At 43.4% G+C, this 20,694-nt stretch overlaps 1 protein-coding gene and 1 pseudogene across 1 annotated transcript; both read left to right on the top strand.

The window, feature by feature from the left end:
* Nucleotides 1-4,454: 4,454 nt before the first annotated feature.
* LOC146372296 (creatine kinase B-type-like) lies at nt 4,455-18,667 on the top strand. The gene is made up of 8 exons (XM_084952675.1): nt 4,455-4,561; nt 6,031-6,244; nt 7,174-7,328; nt 8,217-8,349; nt 9,955-10,126; nt 17,795-17,918; nt 18,002-18,191; nt 18,269-18,667. The coding sequence occupies exons 2-8, from the start codon at nt 6,052-6,054 to the stop codon at nt 18,445-18,447; spliced, it is 1,146 nt and encodes a 381-aa protein (XP_084808801.1). The 5' UTR covers nt 4,455-4,561; nt 6,031-6,051; the 3' UTR covers nt 18,448-18,667.
* LOC146372297 (uncharacterized) lies at nt 10,140-17,788 on the top strand (annotated as a pseudogene).
* Nucleotides 18,668-20,694: the final 2,027 nt, after the last annotated feature.

The raw sequence follows: 20,694 nt of genomic DNA, 5'->3' as shown, positions 1-20,694 counted from the left end.
AAGCAGAAGAGAGAACACATTAGCAGATTGGATGCTTAAAATGTTTAACAGAAGAACTGTCTATCAAACGAGTATGTTTTTTAGAGAGACACACACTCACTCGAACACACACACACACACACACATTCTCACATGCATACACACACACACACACATTCTCACATGACACACACACACATTCTTGCACATGCATACAGATGTTTACACTTACACATACATAGTGCCTTGTCTTAGAACCATTTGGGGGTTTTACGGTGGGAGGTGCTTTTGCTGTGATGTGTATTGTGTGAACTGTTTTCCCAATAAAAGGCAGCAAGCGGAGGCCGTCGTCTGGGTCATTTTTGCGGTAGGATTCAGAGTGCTTTCTGAGACACCGGTTGGGGCCTCCCTTGCTAGCAAGTAAAAGATGTTTGTCTTGTTTTTGTCGTTAACGAGAATAAGTCTCTAAACTAGCGGGGCTTGTGGAAACACAGACCCAACATGGTGTCTCACTGCAATTTCTTCTATGCTTCCTAGAAACAAAGAGGTGGCACAAATCACCCAACTTTCCCCTATTACTGTGACACAACTGCTAAAGTACTACATTATCCATACTACTGGAGAAAGAACTACTACTCTGTGCTGTTTCTTTTCACACCGTCAGCCAGTCACAACCCTCCTCCACTGTCATCTGTGCAGGAGACGGTTGTCACAGTGATGGCCACGTGGTCCTTTATACTCAGGATTGTTCTGCTCTCCTGCCCCCACCAACCTTCCTTCCCTTCTCACTCTCCTCCCCCCACCTCAGACACCTCCAATTATGTAACACCGCCTCTTCTCCTCCACAGCCTCCTGCTGAACAACCAATCAAGTTCCTCAACTCTGAGTGACATCACAGCTCCGAGGAAGGGCCTTAATTAATGAACCATGTGTGTGAGAGAGAGCGAGAGTGAGCTGCCTGGTTGCTGTGGTGATTGCAGTCACCTTGCAATGACCCATAATGCACCTGTGACTGTGAGAGACGACAAACCGGTCGTGTTTACTGGTCACATTTTCCCATCCTAATGTCACATGACATCACGTCATCTGATGGGAACCAATCTGCTGGTTCCCATCAGCAGATTGTTATGTCTTCTGTGGTTCAGGCAGACGGGACTCAAACTACCAACCTGACAGCTGAGAGGCTTCAACGTTAAATGGCAGAGGTTGAAAGCTGAATCAGCGTTACCTCAGCGATTTGGCAGCTGCCATCTTGGTTTTTCCAGCAGGATGTTGTTTGGTCATGTCAGCACCTCTACAGCACCAAAGAGGACACGAAACGTATACTCAGCTTGTTTCCACCCTGGAGCCCTCCTCTAACAAACGAGTATGTTTTTTAGAGCATGTTTAGTGCCATCTTGTGGCAGTATAGAACGTGATGTCACTGGGTTTGTTGGCTGTTTTCTGCTAAGAGACTTTCATTGGTTTAACTAGTGACAGATCACTGAGTGGAAAACAAGGAGTCCAAAAAGAGAGTGTGTGTTTTAGGGGTCACTTTTGCCCAGCTGTTGGCTGCAGCAGCAACTTCATGTTAAAAACATCGATATAGGGTCCACCCTCACTCTCTCTATCTATGGTTAGCAGTCAGTCAGGTTCTTCATTGCTGGTTAGCTGCACTGAACCAGGAGAATTCAGCTAATAGCTGTAATGTTCAGTTTTATAAAGCTTTCTGAATGAGGGCTGTGGGGAGGAGAGCTGTTTCAGTCATGTGACCGGTGCAGTCTGACACTCCTTATCAGGTCGGTGCACCGAGCGAGCGGCACAGTCAGCTGATGTCCTTAGGATGCGATTGCTGCAAAAAATTGTTCCCCCAACACGTGTTCTGTCCTTCCATCCTGCACTTAATTCCTTCCTTTCCTCTTTGTCTTGAATAAAGCATACATAGTGGTGGGATGGCGGTTGCCGGGTAACGGTCCTGGTGGAGCCATTACTCAGAGGAACGAGGAGACCATGAACACTGCTGTTTAAAAGCTGCCAGCGGCCTTTTGTTCAGACACAAAACTTTATTTAACATGCAACTCCTCACACTGTGCAGCAGCTGAATGGAGGCAGTGATGTCATCACCACCAAAAGAAGGAGTGGGGATCAAACAGTTTTCTGTCTGGGAGGATGTTCACGTATTATCGATCAGGCTGATAGTTGATCAGCTGCTGGGGTGATCGGCCATTTAAAGCTCACCACAGTAAATCAGTCAGCCATGTTCCCTTTCTTTGTGAGGTGTTCACTGACCCATTGATGCGCATGAAGTACCCTGTTCTTTTTTAACATCTTCAGCCAATGGCAGGAAGTGGAGGCTGTGGAGGGCTGTGATTGGCTGCCAGGAGGAGTAGGGTGAGCTCGCGTCAAGGCTGCTGTCAGCTGACAACCCTGTAAGTACGGAGATACTAGGATTTCCTCCGAGTGAACGATGGCGAAGCAAAAAGAGACAGCAGGGAGATACGAGGTTTCCTGACCACAAAGAAGCCCCCCCCAACACCACCACAACCACCACACACACACACTCACTTACACACTCCTCCTCCTCCTTCATTTGCCCTTGTCGTCTCTTTCTGTTCGGTCATGAATAAATGACAATGGTCTGTGTGTGTCTATATGTGTGTGTGTGTGTGTGTGTGTGTGTGTGTGTGTGTGTGTGTGTGTGTCTTGTGGTGTGTGGTGGTTGGGCATACTGCAGCCTCTCGACATGCTGATGGAGGATGGGGGAGGGGCATCAAGCTCTGAAAATGGATGAGGACAGGTGGGGGAGGAGCAGAAGATCTGGTTTGTATTCAGCTCTCACCACCTGATCCTGCTGATGCTGTCAGCATGGAACACCACACACACTCACAAACACACAATGTTGTGGTTCTGCAGGTTCATGGTCCTGGACTCAGGTATGCTGCCTTCTACGATGCCTTCTCTCTACTTCCTGTGTAAGATCACATGATTTAAGTCTGACAGACCTCAGCACCCCCACAGAGTTTACCAACCGTTGTGAACCCTTTCACCCCATCCCTGTTACCATGGAGACGGGCATCATGGTGTGCAGTGCCTCCTCCCCTGCAGCAAGTTCAAGTCATTATTTATACAGGACAACACTGAGAACCCGACTCTGCCTTCAACCTCAACCCATACTGCCCAGGAAGAACCTTTGACATAGAACCAGAACTTCAAACAAAGAACCAGAACCTAAATAAAGAACTAGAACACAGAGAGACATAACTTTAAGCAAAGAACCAGAACATTAAACAAAGAACCATAACAAAGAACCATAACCATAACCTAAATATAGAACCAGAACCTCAAACAAAGAACCTGAATCTAAATAAAGAACCAGAACCAGAACACAGAGAGCAATAACTTCAAACAAAGAACCAGAACCTAAATAAAGAAGCACAACACAGAGAACCATAACTTTAAACAAAGAACCAGAACATTAAACAAAGAACCAGAACACAGAGAACCAGAACTTTAAACAAAGAACTAGAACCTAAATAAAGAACCAAAACCAGAACACAAAGAACCAGAACTTCAAACAAAGAATCACAAGCAGAACTTTAAACAAATAACCAGAACTTAAACTAAAGAACCAGAACACAGAGAACTATCATCTTTATGATGAAGAACACCTCTGACCCTGTAGAGACCGCTCACAATTACACTAAGTGATGTTTCCTTAGCCTGACCAAACAGCAACAAAGTCGCACTGTCTAAATTGATGGTGATGAAGATGATGGTGATGATGATGGTGATGATGATGATGGTGATGATGATAATGTGATGATGGTGGTAATGATGATGCCTTGTGATGATGGTGATGATGATGGTGATGATGATGATAATGTGATGATGGTGGTGTTGATGATGTCGATTTGATGATGATGATGTGATGATGGTTGTGTTTATGATTTTGATTTGATGATGATGATGCGATGATGGTGGTGATGGTGATGTTGATGTGATGATTGTGATGATGATGATGTGATTATGGCAGTGATGTTGATGTCAATGTGATGATTGTGATGATGATGTGATGAAGATGATGATGCTGTTGTGATGATGATGACGATGATAGAATAGAATAATATAGAATAGCTCTTTATTGTCATTGTATATGTACAATGGTTTAGCGCCATCTTGTGACAGTACAGAACGTGACGTCACTGGGTTTGTTGGCCGTTTTCTGCTAAGAGACTTTCATTGGTTTATGTTAGCTAACTAGTGACAGATCACTGAGTGAAAAACAATGAGACCAAAAAGAGAACATGCGTTTGGGGGACGCACATATACACATGAAAGATGGTAAGCTAAACTCACACCTGCTGAGTCCTGACAGGCCTGGCTCAAAGGAACTGTAGCAGGATGGGGACAAAGAGAGAGAGGGGGGTGGGGGGGTGAGAGACAACCACGTGACCCTCGGAGGGTCTGTGCCCAATGGAATGAATGGACTGTAAATAGGAGCCAATGAGGATCTGGGGGCGGGTATAAAAGGCTGCGAGCCGCTTTAATCCGCAGCAGCAGCACGGACCCGCTCCAGAGCCGCATCCCGCACACCGAACCACAGGTATGAGCATCCGAGCCGACCAATCACAGCACAGCACATTCATACAGCCGTGCATCAGGGCAAGAGGAACGAGTCGGAAGGGCCGCGCGGTCAGAGGGAGATGGAGGGTCAAAGAACAAAGAAACAAACACACGCACGGGGAGGCTGCTGCAGACTGTGTGTGTGTGTCTTTGTGTGTGTGCGCGCGCGCTAACGACCTTGCGTTCCGTCCTGCGTGCAGGTGTTGCGCAGTCAGCATCGCCCGCGCGCACAAAGCTTCTTTACAGTGGTGGTATTTACGGTCAGCTGATTCATCTGCAGGACTGCTGCTGTGCGCGCGCAGCTTCAACAACAGCCTCCAAATATCATACAATTCCTCCCGAACCGGTGCAGCCGGAGACTGCAGCTCTGCTTGTGCACATTAAGCAGTCTACCCTTCAAACAGTGCGCGCATGCTCCGCCTCATTTTGACGGCTTTTTGGAGCTGATGACGTCACTCAGCCCTGCAGAGTTCTAGCCAGTCAGAACCGGTCCGATTCAGTCGATTCTGTGCGCGCAGTGAGGCGCTGAAGGTGACCGCGGCCTTAATGATCTGGAGCGAACCATACCGAGTCAGGATCCCGTCTGCACTCTGCATAAATACAGCCAAAGGAAAGTAACAGAGTACTTCTACTGCAATTGTGAGAGTTACAGTAAAGATCAGAAGCTCATCAATCCAATCAGGTTGTTGATAATTTATAACCTGATTGGAGGGTTTGAGGCGTTTCTAAAAGTTTGCAGAAAAAAAAAATCTGATGTCGCAAAGATTTTTGCTGAGTCAGCATCTGAGTTTTTCACCTTTTGACTTTGCTTCATCAGCGACTGACCAATCAGAGCTCAGGCAGATTTATCAATCACTTTAATTGATCACTAAACTGTGTCACATACACATTTTTTGTAATGATTATTTGTGTTTGCTTAGGAATTAAAAGCATGTTTTTCTTCATCACATTTCCATTTTAATTGTGATGTTTTCATAAGAATCAATATAAATGTGATCACATGACCATAAAACCCATGAAAAGTAGCCTCAGTGGGAAGAGTCTGACCCAGCACCCTCAGACCAGGTTTGTGGAGAAAATGGGCCTTTTTATTGGCCTTTCCTCTCAAAAACAATCAAGTGTATTTCATTGAGTCAACGTTTTACTAGCAGCAACATGTACATGAATACATGAATATTCAGACATTCAAATCACATCCAGAAATCTTCCAGAAGTTATCAAATGCATGCCTGAGTTTCTTCATCTTTGTGACCAGCCTCCTTTTACTGACTGAACTTTAGTGTAAAAGTTTTACTGTCAGTACAAATTTAGCAATAACTTGTTTAGGAAAGTGCTGTAAGCGATCGGTTTCTGTGTCTGAGATAGATTAACGTGCAAATATATAAACTGTTTGATGCTGTAATGCTGTGTTATTGAACACTTTGACTGTAACCATTGGCTTTGCGGCAGGCGAGCAGCCCGGACGTCATCATGCCTTTTGGAAACACCCACAACAAGTTGAAGCTGAAGTACACGGCGGAGCAGGAGTACCCCGACCTCAGCCAGCACAACAACCACATGGCCAAGGTGCTCACGTCCGAAATGTATGCCAACCTGAGGGACAAGGAGACGTCCAGCGGATTCACCCTGGACGATGTCATCCAGACTGGCGTTGACAACCCAGGTAACCCCTCCCACAGTCAGCATTAAGAGCTCAAACTCTATTCTTGAACTCAAAGGTAACAAGTCCTAAACCAGATAACTTTATCATCAATGCCAGGTAGACACTCCTTCATCAAATGGTCACACATAAATGGCTCCCTAAAAACTGTGTACCTCTCTTCCAACACAATTCAACCTTCAGAAGAACCAGGTACCCCATTCCCAAAGCACCATCCTCCTCCTTAAACAGCCCCTTACCAAGGTGCTGGTAACTCCTCCCAAAATAAGACAAATCTCCTCCTTACCAGCTAATTGTGCCAAGGCGACTGATTTGGCATATATGTTAACACCTCCCTAAAACCTGACCAAATAAACAACTAAACAACTCCACCCTTAGACACTTGGACCATGTTCCATTTCTCCAAAACATCCTTCAGACCCTTGATCCACCTCCTCATCCAAGTAACTCTTCCTCAAAGTAAGACAACTTCAGCCTAGTCCAATAACCTTCAGAATAGGAACCAAGCCTCTATCCGATGCTTGTCCGGCTCTTACATAAGCCAGTTAAGCCTTCACCAGACATGTAACTTTACGTGTTTGTCACCTTCACATTGAGAGATTCTGTTAATAATAAACTCTTTAATTGGATAGACTCATTAGATCAAGGTAATTTTTGGTCTATAATTCCCACCCAAGGGCAGGACATAGTATTGACCTTCAGTCCAACCACCTGATCCTCCTCTTCTAATCCTCCTTAGTTCATTTAGCTCCTCTTAGTGCGTTAAAGACCATAACACACTATCCTACAAGGAAATTGTGAAACAGACCAAACAAACCCATTGGCACACTCCGTCATGTTTAGGTTTTCTCTCTGAAGTCAAAAGTCATTTTAAGGCCCATAGATGTTGGCTGTGACAAGGGGAAGTGACTGTCCATCCTTTCCCCTTACAGGTCATCCGTTTATCATGACTGTGGGCTGTGTGGCTGGAGACGAGGAGACATATGAAGTGTTTAAAGACCTGTTGGATCCAGTGATCGAAGACCGCCATGGAGGATACAAACCAACAGACAAACACAAGACGGACCTGAACCCTGACAACCTCCAGGTAAACGATAAACTCACCTGAAGCCAGTTCAAACGCATCTCATTGTTTATGGAATTCATGACCAGAGCCTCAGGCGGAAAAAACATTCAGGACAAACAGATTTAAATACAATCATTACGGTACAGACACTTAATGCCAAGGACAGGTGAACACACCTGTTACAGAAGATGTGCTCATTCAGATGTAATGCTCTAATCTCAGAGCTGTCCTGGAGCTATTTCAAACAGACAAACCAAACACGAAAGGATTCACGCCAAAAACCAATCACAGCATTGTCAAAACTTTGTGTTCACATGAAATTGGCGGAGTTGGCAGCAGATTCATAATCACTAACATGGACAGGTGTAGGGCTGCATAATTCTGAGGAATTTAAAATCCAATTCAGACTGAAAGTCACAGCCTCAGCATCACTGCCCATCAGCAGGACAGAGCTCTGGAGACAGTTTTATTCTTTCAGCTGCAGCTTTATTGGCATTAAACTGTCAGGCAGTAATAACCTAAATTCAAACCTGTGAGTTGCTGAAAGGTTTAACATCAGGTCTGGAATCAGTCTGTTTCAGCATGCAGAGGAGGCAGCTGCTCCCTGAGCTCATCACAGGTAAAACTACCAACCTGGACCATCAGCACACAGGAGTCTGAGATCTTTGAGCATTGGTGATGCTATTTTCCACAGAACTGATTATTCACTAGGGTACTGAATTCTTGCATGTGATGTGTTTAGCCCAGACATGAAGTCCTACGCAACAACAGGTGACTCTTAAACTCTTTATTGGCTGCAAGGCTCAATGATTTGGTTTTGGTGTGTCAGCTGAGGGTGGTGGTGACCTCTGACGGGTGGGCAGTGGTGGACTCTGACCCTCCTGTTCTTGTGTCTCCTTTGTGTTTCAGGGTGGAGATGATCTGGATCCAAACTATGTGCTCAGCTCTCGGGTTCGCACAGGACGCAGCATTCGTGGCTTCTGTCTGCCGCCACACTGCAGCCGTGGAGAGCGACGCACTATTGAGAACCTCTCCATTGAAAGTACGAGGTTACTTCCTGTATCTTCTGCCGCATGTAGCATCATCACTCTGCCCCCTGTCTGCAGACTGCTGTATTATACCTCACTGTCAGCACTTCTACTGTAGATCACTGTCATTCTTCGCTCATTGAAAAATGCTGACGCATACTGTAGTGTGTTTTTTAGAGATCTGATCTGCTCCAAATAACAAAGATTTTTAATTAACACTAATCTAAAAACTGTTTCATGATTGGAAACTACATGCGTAAACCTGAACTTAACAAAACAAACAAAATATATGCACATAGATTTTTTTGGTTTTTGTTTTAACAAACTTGAGCTTAAGATCGAGGTTTTTAAAAAACAAAAAACAAAAAAAAAAATGCTGCTTCATATTCATCGGGAGATATTGCAGCGTTTAGCGCCATTATGTAACTGACCTGAGGAAAAAGCTGGAGAACGAACGGAAACAGACCTTTAACTCATTTAAAATGCAGCATTTACAGACTCGAGCGTCTGACTGAAACTCAACACTTCCTGTTTTGTTTGTTCAGCTTTGGGAAGGACGTAAAAAAAAGGTCAGACTCAGAGAGGGAGCGTCTGTCTGAGCATTTCAGAGCAGCGTCCATCACACTGATGCTGATGTCAGTTTTAGAGTAAAATGGATTCTAAATCAGGTTTTTATTATTTGTTAAATTCACTTTGAGTTTAAACTGTGGTGGTGCGTTTAGGGACCGTCTGATGCAGCAGTTTCTTGTGGTCCTGCTGAGGTAGGTGAGGTACAAACTCTCGTCAGTCAGGCTTCATTCAGCTGGGTCTGCAGCTCAAGAGGATAAGTCTTTATTTAGATACTTCCCATGATGCCTCATCGAGTGTGTCAGTGAACGCAGCAGCAGATCAAACTCTTACATAACCCTGAGCTGAGAGCCGTCCTGCTGAGACTGCTAATGAGACCGACAGCTCGCCATTTAAAGCCTGTCTTTCATATTCAAATGTGATTGAGCCGGACTGTACCGGTTAAAGCCGGCAGACCTGAGACTCTGCTGCCCCCTGCTGTCTGAGCCAGTTCCACACCTGCTTTTAAAGACCTCAGGAACCAGGAGACGTTTAACTGAGCCATTCTAAGACCCACAGAAATGCGGGTCTCAGAATGATCATGTGATCTCTGTATGATTTCCTCAGCTGTCAGGCCGACTCCTGACCACCTAAACAGTTCAGGCTGCTCAGGTATCTCTGCATCAAAGTGTGAGGAACTGGTACTCTGTTTTCCTGTAGAAAGTCAAGACACTCATCAGAGTAAAGGTGACTTTTTTATAGGTAACGTTCAGGTATGATGGGTAAAAATAAAATGTAATTAATGAGAGATGCTGGCAGGAAACTTCATATGATTTGATATCTAAAAGGGGGTGAAATCTAAAGGGGGGTGAAACTTCCTGGTCACCTTTGGTGAAACAATTAAACCTTTAATTTGCTTTTAGTTTGAAAGTCAATACCTGTCCCATTAAAAGTGATTCTGTGAAACAGCTCCATCTAGTTCAGTTGACACCACTTCCTGTTTGCTCACCTGTCATCCTGAAGTAGGGTTTATGTGTACCTCTGACCTTTGACCTACTGTGTGGTGGCTGCAGCTCTGGCCTCCTTGGAAGGAGACCTGAAGGGGAAGTACTATGCTCTGAAGAACATGACCGAGGAGGAGCAGCAGCAACTCATTGATGACCACTTCCTGTTTGATAAGCCTGTGTCCCCGCTGCTGCTGGCGTCCGGCATGGCCCGCGATTGGCCCGACGGCCGTGGCATCTGGTCAGTATGTAACTCTACAAGTGGGGGTGGAGGTGCAGAGTTGGGGGGGGGGTATAATGAAGTATTGGTTTTGAAAAATATGACTCCAAAGCCAGAAATTGATTGAAATTAACCTGATTCTAACAGAATGAAGAAATGCTGAGAGAGAATAAACTTTGAGCTAGAGCGTCTCAAATATGTCCTTTTTCTGAACAAACACCAGTATAAAAATGACTGTAATGAGAGACAGAATAAAAAAATAACAGAGTCGAGGTCAAAGTTCAGAACAAAAAATACTGACTCAGAATGGAAGATTCATACATTCATAAAAACAGATGTAGGTGTAATAAAAAAGGTGAGTCTGATTAAATAGAGGTAAAAGTTGGAAAGATTAATAAAAAAAAAAGTGACCAGAAATAATCAGTTCAAAGATGAGGAATAAACATCAGTTTGCTCATGGAATAAAGAATCGCAGCAGTCCTTGGTCGTAGTGTCAAGTTCACTGAACATCCACCCGACCACCACATCCACCCCTGTAGACAGCTTCATGTTCAGCAGGACTCAAAAATCAAAACAAGATCTTTAATGTTGTTTGTTTTTTCCACAGTGCACCTTTAAATTTAAAATTGGGTATTGAACATCATCTGACCTGCTCTGGAAACTTCAGGTTTCTGCAGCTTATTTTCAAATCAACCAGTGCTGAACAAGTGCCTCTTAAAAACATGATAATTTAATATATCTAATAAATACAGAAGTCTTTATTTTTTTTTTTAATTTTATTGAAAAAGTGATAAACAAGTCTCAGTTTAAGCTGTATTAAAGCCAGGTCATAGCATTTGTATTAAACACTGATTTAAAAGCAGATTTGAAGCAGCAGGAACCCATTGAAAGCTTTCAAATCTTCAACCTAGAGCAACTGGTTATATGATCCGACTGATCTTAAAGGAACGTGAAACTATCAAAGAGACTGCTGGGAGTTTGAACGATTGGTCTACAGTGTTAAAGTGAAAAGGTGGGTGTCATCTGCATAGTGAATTAAAAGGGATGAGATGGGGAGCCATGCTTTCTGAAGCAAGTAGAATGAAAAAGAGCAGGACCCAGAATGGATCCAAGAGGGACTGGGTCAAAGACAACCAGAGAAGCATCCTTCCAAAGTTTTTTAGCATTTGGTATTTTAGAGCAGCTGAATGTGAAAATGTCAAACCTGTTTCCAAACAGTGGTGTTCTGTGGTAGAGTAGCACCTCCTATTCCTGTTCCAACACACAGTGGTGTTTTTGTGTAGATTTTCTGTCTTACCCTATCTAAAAATTACAATTCAATTCAATAAAACTTTATTGATCCTTAAGGTTGGCCCTGAAGGAAATTGGGTTAAGGCTGCCGACCTTTGCCACCGCGATCTTACCCTTCTGACCATACATACATTACAGAAACATCACATGGGGAAGACAGGTCAGAGAGGTATAGCAATGGAAAATGCACAACATAAGGAAAGACGAGGAGAAAAAAAGAACTCCCCCTAGACTGAGCTCCAGCAGGGAGATCAGTTTGAGAACAGAAAAAAACACCTCAGCACATAGCACATGAATCATCACATCTCACAACATAGAAGACATAAGCTTCGATGGCGTTTGGAGGGGGTGGGGGGGGTGAGCGTAGGTCTGTGTCAGTGTACATGTGACCATCGAGTATCTGGCAGCAAACGTCTCTGCAGGACAATCAGGCTCTCCCAAGCCCAGGAGTTGTCAGTTTCATTAAGGGACCGGTTGATCAAATCAGCATGGCATCTTCACCTGTCCTCCCTGCAATTTCCTGCTCATTGTGTCAGATGTTTAGTTACTCCTCAGCCCCCTTTAGCAGCAATGATACTTGTAATAAATGTAGCCTATTTGCAGCTCTGGAGGCCAGGATCACTGAATTGGAGACTCTGTTTCGCACCCTTGAAAAACCCATAGCTAGTCAGGCCACTGTAACCGGTGCCGCCGAAATTAGCATAGGCCCCGCTAGCTGTCCCCTAGCAGACTGCCTCAAGCAGCCAGGGAAACAGGATGGCTTGGTGATGGTGAAGAGAAAGCATAGTCTTAAGAAGAAGCCCCAGGTACACCACCAACCTGTTCATGTGTCTAACCGCTTCCTCCTCACTCGGCAACACACCCGTCAGGGATGAAACCCTGGAATCTGGCGATTCTGTTCTGAGACGTGTGAAGCTAGAGACACCGGCAACCAAAGTCAGTTCTCTTCCAGGGGCCAGAGCAGGCGACATTGAGGGAAATTTAAAACTGCTGGCTAAGGGTAAATGTAAATTCAGTAAAATTGTAATTCACGTCGGCAGTAATGACACAGAGTTACATCAATCGAAAGTCACTAAAATCAATATTGAATCGGTGTGTAACTTTGCCAAAACAATGTCAGACTATGTAGTTTTATCTGGTCCCCTCCCCAGTCAGGCCAGGAGTGACGTGTTTAGCTGCATGTTCTCTTTAAATTGCTGGCTGTCTGAATGGTGTCCAAAAAGTGATGTGGGCTGTATAGATAATTGGGAAACCTTCTGGAGGAAACCTGATCTTGTTAGGAGAGATGGCATCCATCCTTAAACATAAAAAAATCACAAAGAAAGAACAATACAGTATCCTCAACAGCACCAACGAGTAAAACAGTGAAATGTGGATTGTTAAACATTAGGTCTCTCTCTTCAAAGTCTCTGTTATTACATTAATAATTGATCAACAAATGGATTTACTCTGCCTTACTGAAACCTGTTTGCAGCAGGATGATTATGTTAGTTTAAGTGAATCAACACCACTGAGTCATTCTAACTGTCAGAAACCTCGAAGCACAGGCCGAGGGGGGCCTTCAGCAGTTTTCCAAACCAGCCTATTAACCAACCAATAACCGAGATAGACTTTTAATTCATTTGAAAGCCTGATGCTTAGCCTTGTCCACCTCTGCTGGAAAACTCAAAAAACAGTTTTATTTGTGATCATCTATCGTCCACCTGGGCCTTACACAGAGTTTCTGTCTGATTTCTCAGACTTTTTATCTGATTTAGTGCTCAGCTCAGATAAAATAATTATTGTGGGTGATTTTAACATCCATGCCTCAACACAGCAATTAATCTGTTATTAGACTCAATTGGCTTCTCTGAAAATTTCAAAGAACCCAACCACCACTTTAGTCACACCCTAGATCTTGTTTTAACATATGGCATATAAACTGAACATTTAGCAGTGTTTCCTGAAAATCCTCTCTCCTCTTATCATTTACTGATAACATTTAAATTTACAATAATTGATTACACAGCAGTGGAGAGTAGACTTCATCACAGTAGATGTCTTTCTGAAAGTGCTGTAACTAAGTTTGAGAATATAATCCACCCACTGTTATCATCTTCAATGCCCTGTACCAACACAGAGCAGAGCAGCTACCTGAACGCTGCTCAAACAGAGGTTGATTATCTAGTTAATAATTTTACCTTCTCACAACGTATGACAATAGATACTGTTGCTCCTGTGAAAAATATGGCCTCAAATTAGAAATACTTGACTCCCTGGTGTAATTCTCAAACACGTAGCCTAAAGCAGATAACTCGTAAGCTGGAGAGGAAATGGCATGTCACAAATTTAGAAGATCATCATTTAGCCTGGAGAAATAGTTTATTGCTTTATAAGAAAGCCCTCCGTAAAGCCAGAACATCTGGTCATCACTGTTTGAAGAAAATAAGAACAACCTTAGGTTTCTCTTCAGCACTGCAGCCAGGCTGAAAAAAAGTCAGAGCACTGTTGAGCCAACCATTCCTTTAACGTTAACTAGTAATGACTTCATGAACTTCTTCACAAATAAAATTTTAGCCATTAGAGAAAAAATTACTCATAATCATCTCACAGATGTAACATTATCTACAGCTACTTTCAGTACCATTGATATTCATTTAGAGCCTTTGTCTCTAATTGTTCTTTCCGAGTTAACTTCAGTAATTACTTCCTCAAAACCATCAACGTGTCTTTTAGACCCCAAGCCTGCTCAAAGAAGTCCTGGCATTAATTAATGCTTCAATATTAAATGTGATCAAGCTATCCCTAATAATCGGCTATGTACCACAGGCCTTCAAGCTGGCTGTAGTTAAACCTTTACTTAAAACGCCATCTCTAGTCCCAGCAATCTTGGTTTATTACAGGCCAATCTCCAACCTTCCTTTCATATCAAAAATTCTTGAAAGAGTAGTTGTCAAACAGCTACTTGATCATCTGCAGAGGAATGGTTTATTTGAAGAGTTTCAGTCAGGTTTCAGAGCCCATCACAGCACAGAAACAGCTTTAGTGAAGTTTACAAATGATCTTCTTATGGCCTCTGACAGTGGACTCATCTCTGTGCTTGTCCTGCTAGACCTCAGTGCAGCATTCGATACTGTCGACCATGCTGTAGGTATTACAGGTACTGCGCTGGTTTGCAGTGGTTTGTATCATATCTATCTAATAGACTCCAATTTGTTCGTGTAAATGGTCAATTATGGAGTTCCACAGGGTTCAGTGTATCATCAGAAAGCATAGCATACATTTTCACTGCTATGCAGATGACACCCAACTTTATCTATCTATAAAGCCAGATAACACACACCAATTAGTTAAACTACAGGAATGTTAAGACCTTGATGGCCTCTAATTTTCTACTTCTAAATTCAGATAAAACTGAGGTTATTGTATATGGCCCTGAAAATCTTAGAAATATGGTATCTAACCAGATTCTTACTCTGTATTCATTACCTTGTCATTGGAGTAATCTTTGACCAGGACATGTCCTTCAATGCACATATTAAACAAATATGTAAGACTGCTTTCTTCCATTTGCGAAATATCTCTAAAATTAGAAATATCCTGTCTCAGAGTGACGCTGAAAAACTAGTTCATGCATTTATTACTTCTAGGCTGGACTACTGTAATTCATTGTTATCAGGATGTCCTAAAAACTCCCTGAAAAGCCTTCAGTTAATCAAAAATCCTGCAGCAAGAGTACTGACAGGAACTAGAGAGCATATTTCTCCCATACTGGCTTCCCCTCATTGGCTCCCTGTTAAATCCAGAATTGGATTTAAAATCATGCTCCTCGCATAAAAGGTCTTGAATAATCAGGCCCCATCTTATCTTAATGATCTTATAGTACCATATCACCCCATTAGAGCACTTTGCTCTCACACTGCAGGCTTATTTGTTGCTCCTAGAGTATTTAAAAGTAGACCGGGAGGCATAGCCTCCAGTTTTCAGGCCCCTCTTCTGTGGAACCAGCTTCCAGATTAGATTCAAGAGACAGACACTATCTCTACTTTTAAGATTAGGCTTAAAACTTTCCTCTTTGCTAAAGCATATAGTTAGGGCTGGATCAGGTGACCCTGAATCCTCCCTTAGTCATGCTGCAATAGGTCTAGGCTGCTGGGGGATTCCCATGATGCATTGAGTATTTCTTCTTCAGTTCACACTCTGCAATTAATTATTAGTCATTATTAATCTCTGGCTCTCTTTCACAGCATGTCTTTTATCCTGCCGTCCTTCTCTCACCCCAACCGGTCACGGCAGATAGCTGCCCCTCCCTCAGCCTGGTTCTGCCAGAGGTTTCTTCCTGCTAAAAGGAAGTTTTTCCTTCCCACTGTCGCCAAAGTGCTTGCTCATAGGGGGTCATAAGATTGTTGGGTTTGTCTCTGTATGTATTTTTGTAGGGTCTACCTTACAATATAAAGCACCTTGAGGCGACTGTTGTGATTTGGTGCTGTATAAATAAAACTGAATTGAATTGAACAAGTATCTATACTTCTTCTTAAGTACAGAATGTACTTTTGCCAACTCTGGTTTTAAACGATGCCAAAGTGGCTTCAGAGACTTAAAGTCGTAAAACGAGTCAGCATTGTGCACTTCCTGCAACCTCGTCCAAGTCGACAGATTCTGTGAGTTACATTCCAAATCATTCCAAGATGAGACTCTGAGTTAAAATGAGATTAAATCATGAGGTTTCCAAGAGAAAAGCTTTTGTTTTGGCAAGACGTGTAGAAAACTTGAAGCCAACTTCCTGTTGGCCTTTGGACTTCCTGTCATCATAATAATAATAATAATAATAATAATAATAATAATAATAATAATAATAAGACATTTTATTTGAGGGCGCCTTTCTAAAACCCAAGGTCACCTTACAAAGAGAAAAAGTTATCAATAAAACAGTAGATTCAAATAGATTCTAATAAATAAAATTACAAAAAACAACAAATAAAAACAAACAAAAAAAACAAACAAGATTTGACCGCAAGTAAAATCTGTATTAAAGCGAGTAAGCCAGTTTAAACAAGTAGGTTTTGAGTTGTGACTTAAATAAGGGAAGGGAATCTATATTTCTTAAGGCTGAAGGAAGTGAGTTCCAGAGCCGAGGAGCAGAGTGACTGAAAGCTCTGTGCCCCATAGTGATAAGGCGAGCAGAAGGAACAACAAGATGAGTGGCAGATGAAGATGTCAGAGAGCGGGAAACAGTGGTGATATGAAGCAGACCACAGAAAGGAGGGGCAAGGTTATAAATACACTTAAACGTGAGAACTAAGATTTTGAAATTTATCCTGGGCAACCAGTGAAGCTGTTGAAGAATTGGGGTAATATGGGAGTATGAGTTATGACTTGGAGCTGGAGTATTCTGAAGAAGTTGAAGTTTATGGAGGGACTTGTTGGGGAGACCAAATAAAAGGGAGTTCGAATAATCGACCTGGGAGGTAATAAGACTATGGACAAGGATGGCAACCGCATGGGGAGTAAGGGACGAAGTCGATTAATGTTACGTAAGTGAAAGTATGCAGACCGGGTTATGTAATTAATGTGAGACTGAAATGAGTACTGTCGAGTATGAAACCCAAACTTTTTACCTGTGGGGAAGGAAGGATGGGGGAATTTTCAATATTAATGGAGAAACTGTGAGATTTGGTTAAGATAGATGCTTTACCAACAAGTAAAACTTCTGTTTTATTACTGTTAAGTTTGAGATAATTGAAGGAGAACCATGATCTGATCTCCATAAGACAGTTCGAGAGCGAGGTAGGTGGAAGGGATGAATTAGGTTTGGAGGAAATGTAGAGCTGGGTGTCATCAGCATAACAATGAAAATTGATATTATATTTTCGGAATATTTGGCCAAGAGGGAGCATGTAGATAATGAAAAAGGGCCCTAATACTGAACCCTGGGGCACACCAGCAGAAACGGGAAAGAAACTTGAAGAGTGTGATTTAAATTGGATAAACTGAGCGCGGTCTGAGAGATATGATGCACCAGGCAAGGGGAGTGTGACTAATGCCAATAGATGCTAATTATGCTCAGGAGGATATTATGAGAAATGGTGTCAAATGCCGCACTAAGATCGAGAAGGATGAGGATGGTTAAAAGACCAGAGTCAGCTGCCATCAGAAGGTCATTAGTAATCCTTAACAAAGCAGTTTCTGTATCATGATTGGGGCGGAAACCAGACTGAAATTTTTCATAGAGATTATGGTCATTGAGGTATGAGTGAAGCTGGGAGGCAACAACTTTCTCAAGGATTTTCAAAATAAAGGTGAGGTTTGATACAGGGCAGAGATTATCAAAATTATTGGGATCTGCACCAGGCTTTTTGAGAATTGGAGTGAAAGAAGCAGTTTTCAAGGATGGAAGAATAACCCCTTACTCACCTGCAGGCACAATGACAATAAGACATTCCTGGTTTGGGTGAACGAGGAGGATCATCTGCGTGTCATCAGCATGCAGAAAGGAGGAAACATGAGGGAGGTGTTCACCCGCTTCTGCACTGGCCTCACCAAGGTCAGCACGCCACTTCCTATTTCCCTCTCCCCATAGTGTCACACCTGAAGCCGTCTAACCTGTCTCACCTCTCTCTCTGGCAGATCGAGGAACTGTTTAAGGAGCGAGGTCATGAATTCATGTGGAACGAGCACCTGGGCTACATCCTCACCTGCCCGTCCAACCTGGGCACCGGCCTGCGAGCTGGCGTCCACGTCAAGCTGCCAAACGTGAGCAAGCATGAGAAGTTCGGCGAGATCTTGAAGAGGCTGCGGCTGCAGAAGCGAGGAACAGGTAGGAGCACGCACAGCAGACGGGAAGGAACACCTGTCCCTCGCTGTCTCATTCATCACTTCCTGTCTGTGTCTAAGGTGGTGTGGACACTGCAGCAGTGGGTGGAGTCTTTGACATCTCCAACGCGGACCGCCTGGGTTTCTCAGAGGTGGAGCTGGTGCAAATGGTGGTGGATGGTGTTAACCTGCTGGTGGAGATGGAGAAGCGGCTGGAGGCCGGAGAGAGCATCGATGACATGATGCCTGAACAGAAGTGACCTGTTTCACTGTAACCTCTAGCCCCACCCCCTCATCCTCACCTATCACCCCTTCCCCTCACTATAACCAATCAGAAACCGTCCTGATGCTGTGGGACGTTTAGAGCCGTTCAGTTAGACCTCAGTCTTCCAACATGTGAAAGGTTTTCTACTTCCTGTCTCACCTGTTGGACTCACCTAACACCTGAAATCTCTAATAAAGTCTCTGTGGCCCAAACTATCACAGCTGCTGCTCACCTGTCGTCATTCACACACACACCTTCTCACAGTCCACACCTACGTGACGGTCACCGACCAATCACATCCGTTAGCCTCAATGGCATCTCATTCTGAGGCGCCTGATGGTTTGAGGTCACACACTGATGATGGTAGTGGTTTTATTTCAGGTTCAGGAAAAAACAACAAAAAGAAACCATAAAAATATATCAGAGACAGACAACTGAATAATTAGAGCTCTGATTTATTATCTCTCTGAGCACGCTCACAAGGAAAACAGATGACAAAAATATACAAAACCAAGAAACAAACAATGAAAATTAGGCCTTCATTTTAAATTTACCAAACGCAGACAGCAGTACGGCTTTACAATAACTTCATTCCATTTGCGCAACATCTCTAAAATTAGAAATATCCTGTCTCAGAGTGACGCTGAAAAACTAGTTCATGCATTTATTACTTCCAGGCTGGACTACTGTAATTCATTATTATCAGGATGTCCAAAAAACTCACTGAAAAGCCTTCAGCTAATCCAAAATGCTGCAGCAAGAGTACTGACAGGGACTAGAAGGAGAGAGCATATTTCTCCTGTTTTGGCTTCCCTTCATTGGCTTCCTGTTAAGTCCAGAATTGAATTCAAAATCCTGCTCCTCACATACAAGGTCTTAAATAATCAGGCCCCATCTTATCTTAATGACCTTGTAGTACCATATAGTACTATTAGAGCACTTCGCTCTCGCTCTGCAGGCCTACTTGTTGTTCCTAGAGTATTTAAAAGTAGAATGGGAGGCAGAGCCTTCAGTTTTCAGGCCCCTCTTCTGTGGAACCAGCTTCCAGTTTGGATTCGGGAGACAGACACTATCTCTACTTTTAAGATTAGGCTTAAAACTTTCCTTTTTGCTAAAGCATATAGTTAGGGCTGGACCAGGTGACCCTGAATCCTCCCTTAGTTATGCTGCAATAGACGTAGGCTGCCGGGGGATTCCCATGATGCATTGGGTTTTTCCTTTCCAGTCACCTTTCTCACTCACTATGTATTAATAGACCTCTCTGCATTGAATCATATCTGTTATTAACCTCTGTCTCTCTTCCACAGCATGTCTTTTATCCTGTCTTCCTTCTCTCACCCCAACCGGTCGCAGCAGATGGCCGCCCCTCCCTGAGCCTGGTTCTGCCGGAGGTTTCTTCCTGTTAAAAGGGAGTTTTTCCTTCCCACTGTCGCCAAAGTGCTTGCTCATAGGGGGTCATATGATTGTTGGGTTTTTCTCTGTATCTATGAAGCGCCTTGAGGCGACTTTTGTTGTGATTTGGCGCTATATAAATAAAATTGAATTGAATTGGATTGAATTAAAGAACGGTTTCAGCTCATCTTAGCTCAGGTACAGGGTTTCAGAAAGGTATGGATCCAACTCACGGAGGCCATCAATCAGGGATGAGCTGGCTTCTTCTCCTTTGTTTCGCACCACATCTATCACATCTCGAGCTCGGTCAGCTCTGGGTTTGATTCTGGCTGAATCCATTTCTTCCTTATTTATAATTCCCTGCTGGAGCAGGCTGTCCAGCAGCTGGTTCACAGTCGAATCTGACACTTGATCCACAAACTGCTTCCGAACTGCAAACAGATGCTTGTCTGGTGGGAGGATCTGGGGCGTTGACTGACTGCGTGTTCTTTCTGGGGGCAGGAAGCAGGAAAACGATGTTCAGTAACTTGAAGTGAAGGTGTGACAGAGCTTGTGAGTATGTGATACTGCTTTGTGCACAGAGTAACCTGCAGATACACACCTGCTAAACATCTGGTGCTGTTAAGTGGTGACATACTGACCCTGTTGTGCGGCTTGTGTCTCGTGTATTAAAAACACGTTTGATGTTTGGGGTTTTTTTTTTGTGTATGTGCAGCACACTATTAGACTAAAAACCTCCAGAGGACAATATAATGGAGTTTGCCCTGACAGCGTTCATTTTTGGTAGTAAAATGATTCAGGTGAACAGGAACACATCGATAACTAACAGTAGATGTTTTCTGCGCTTTAG

The sequence above is a fragment of the Perissodus microlepis genome, chromosome 15 (genome assembly GCF_051167445.1).
Source record: "Perissodus microlepis isolate ML-2025 ecotype Zambia chromosome 15, ASM5116744v1, whole genome shotgun sequence".
Classification (NCBI taxonomy): domain Eukaryota; kingdom Metazoa; phylum Chordata; class Actinopteri; order Cichliformes; family Cichlidae; genus Perissodus; species Perissodus microlepis.
Note: the sequence above shows the minus strand (reverse complement) of the source record. Positions and strands in the feature narration are given on the sequence as shown.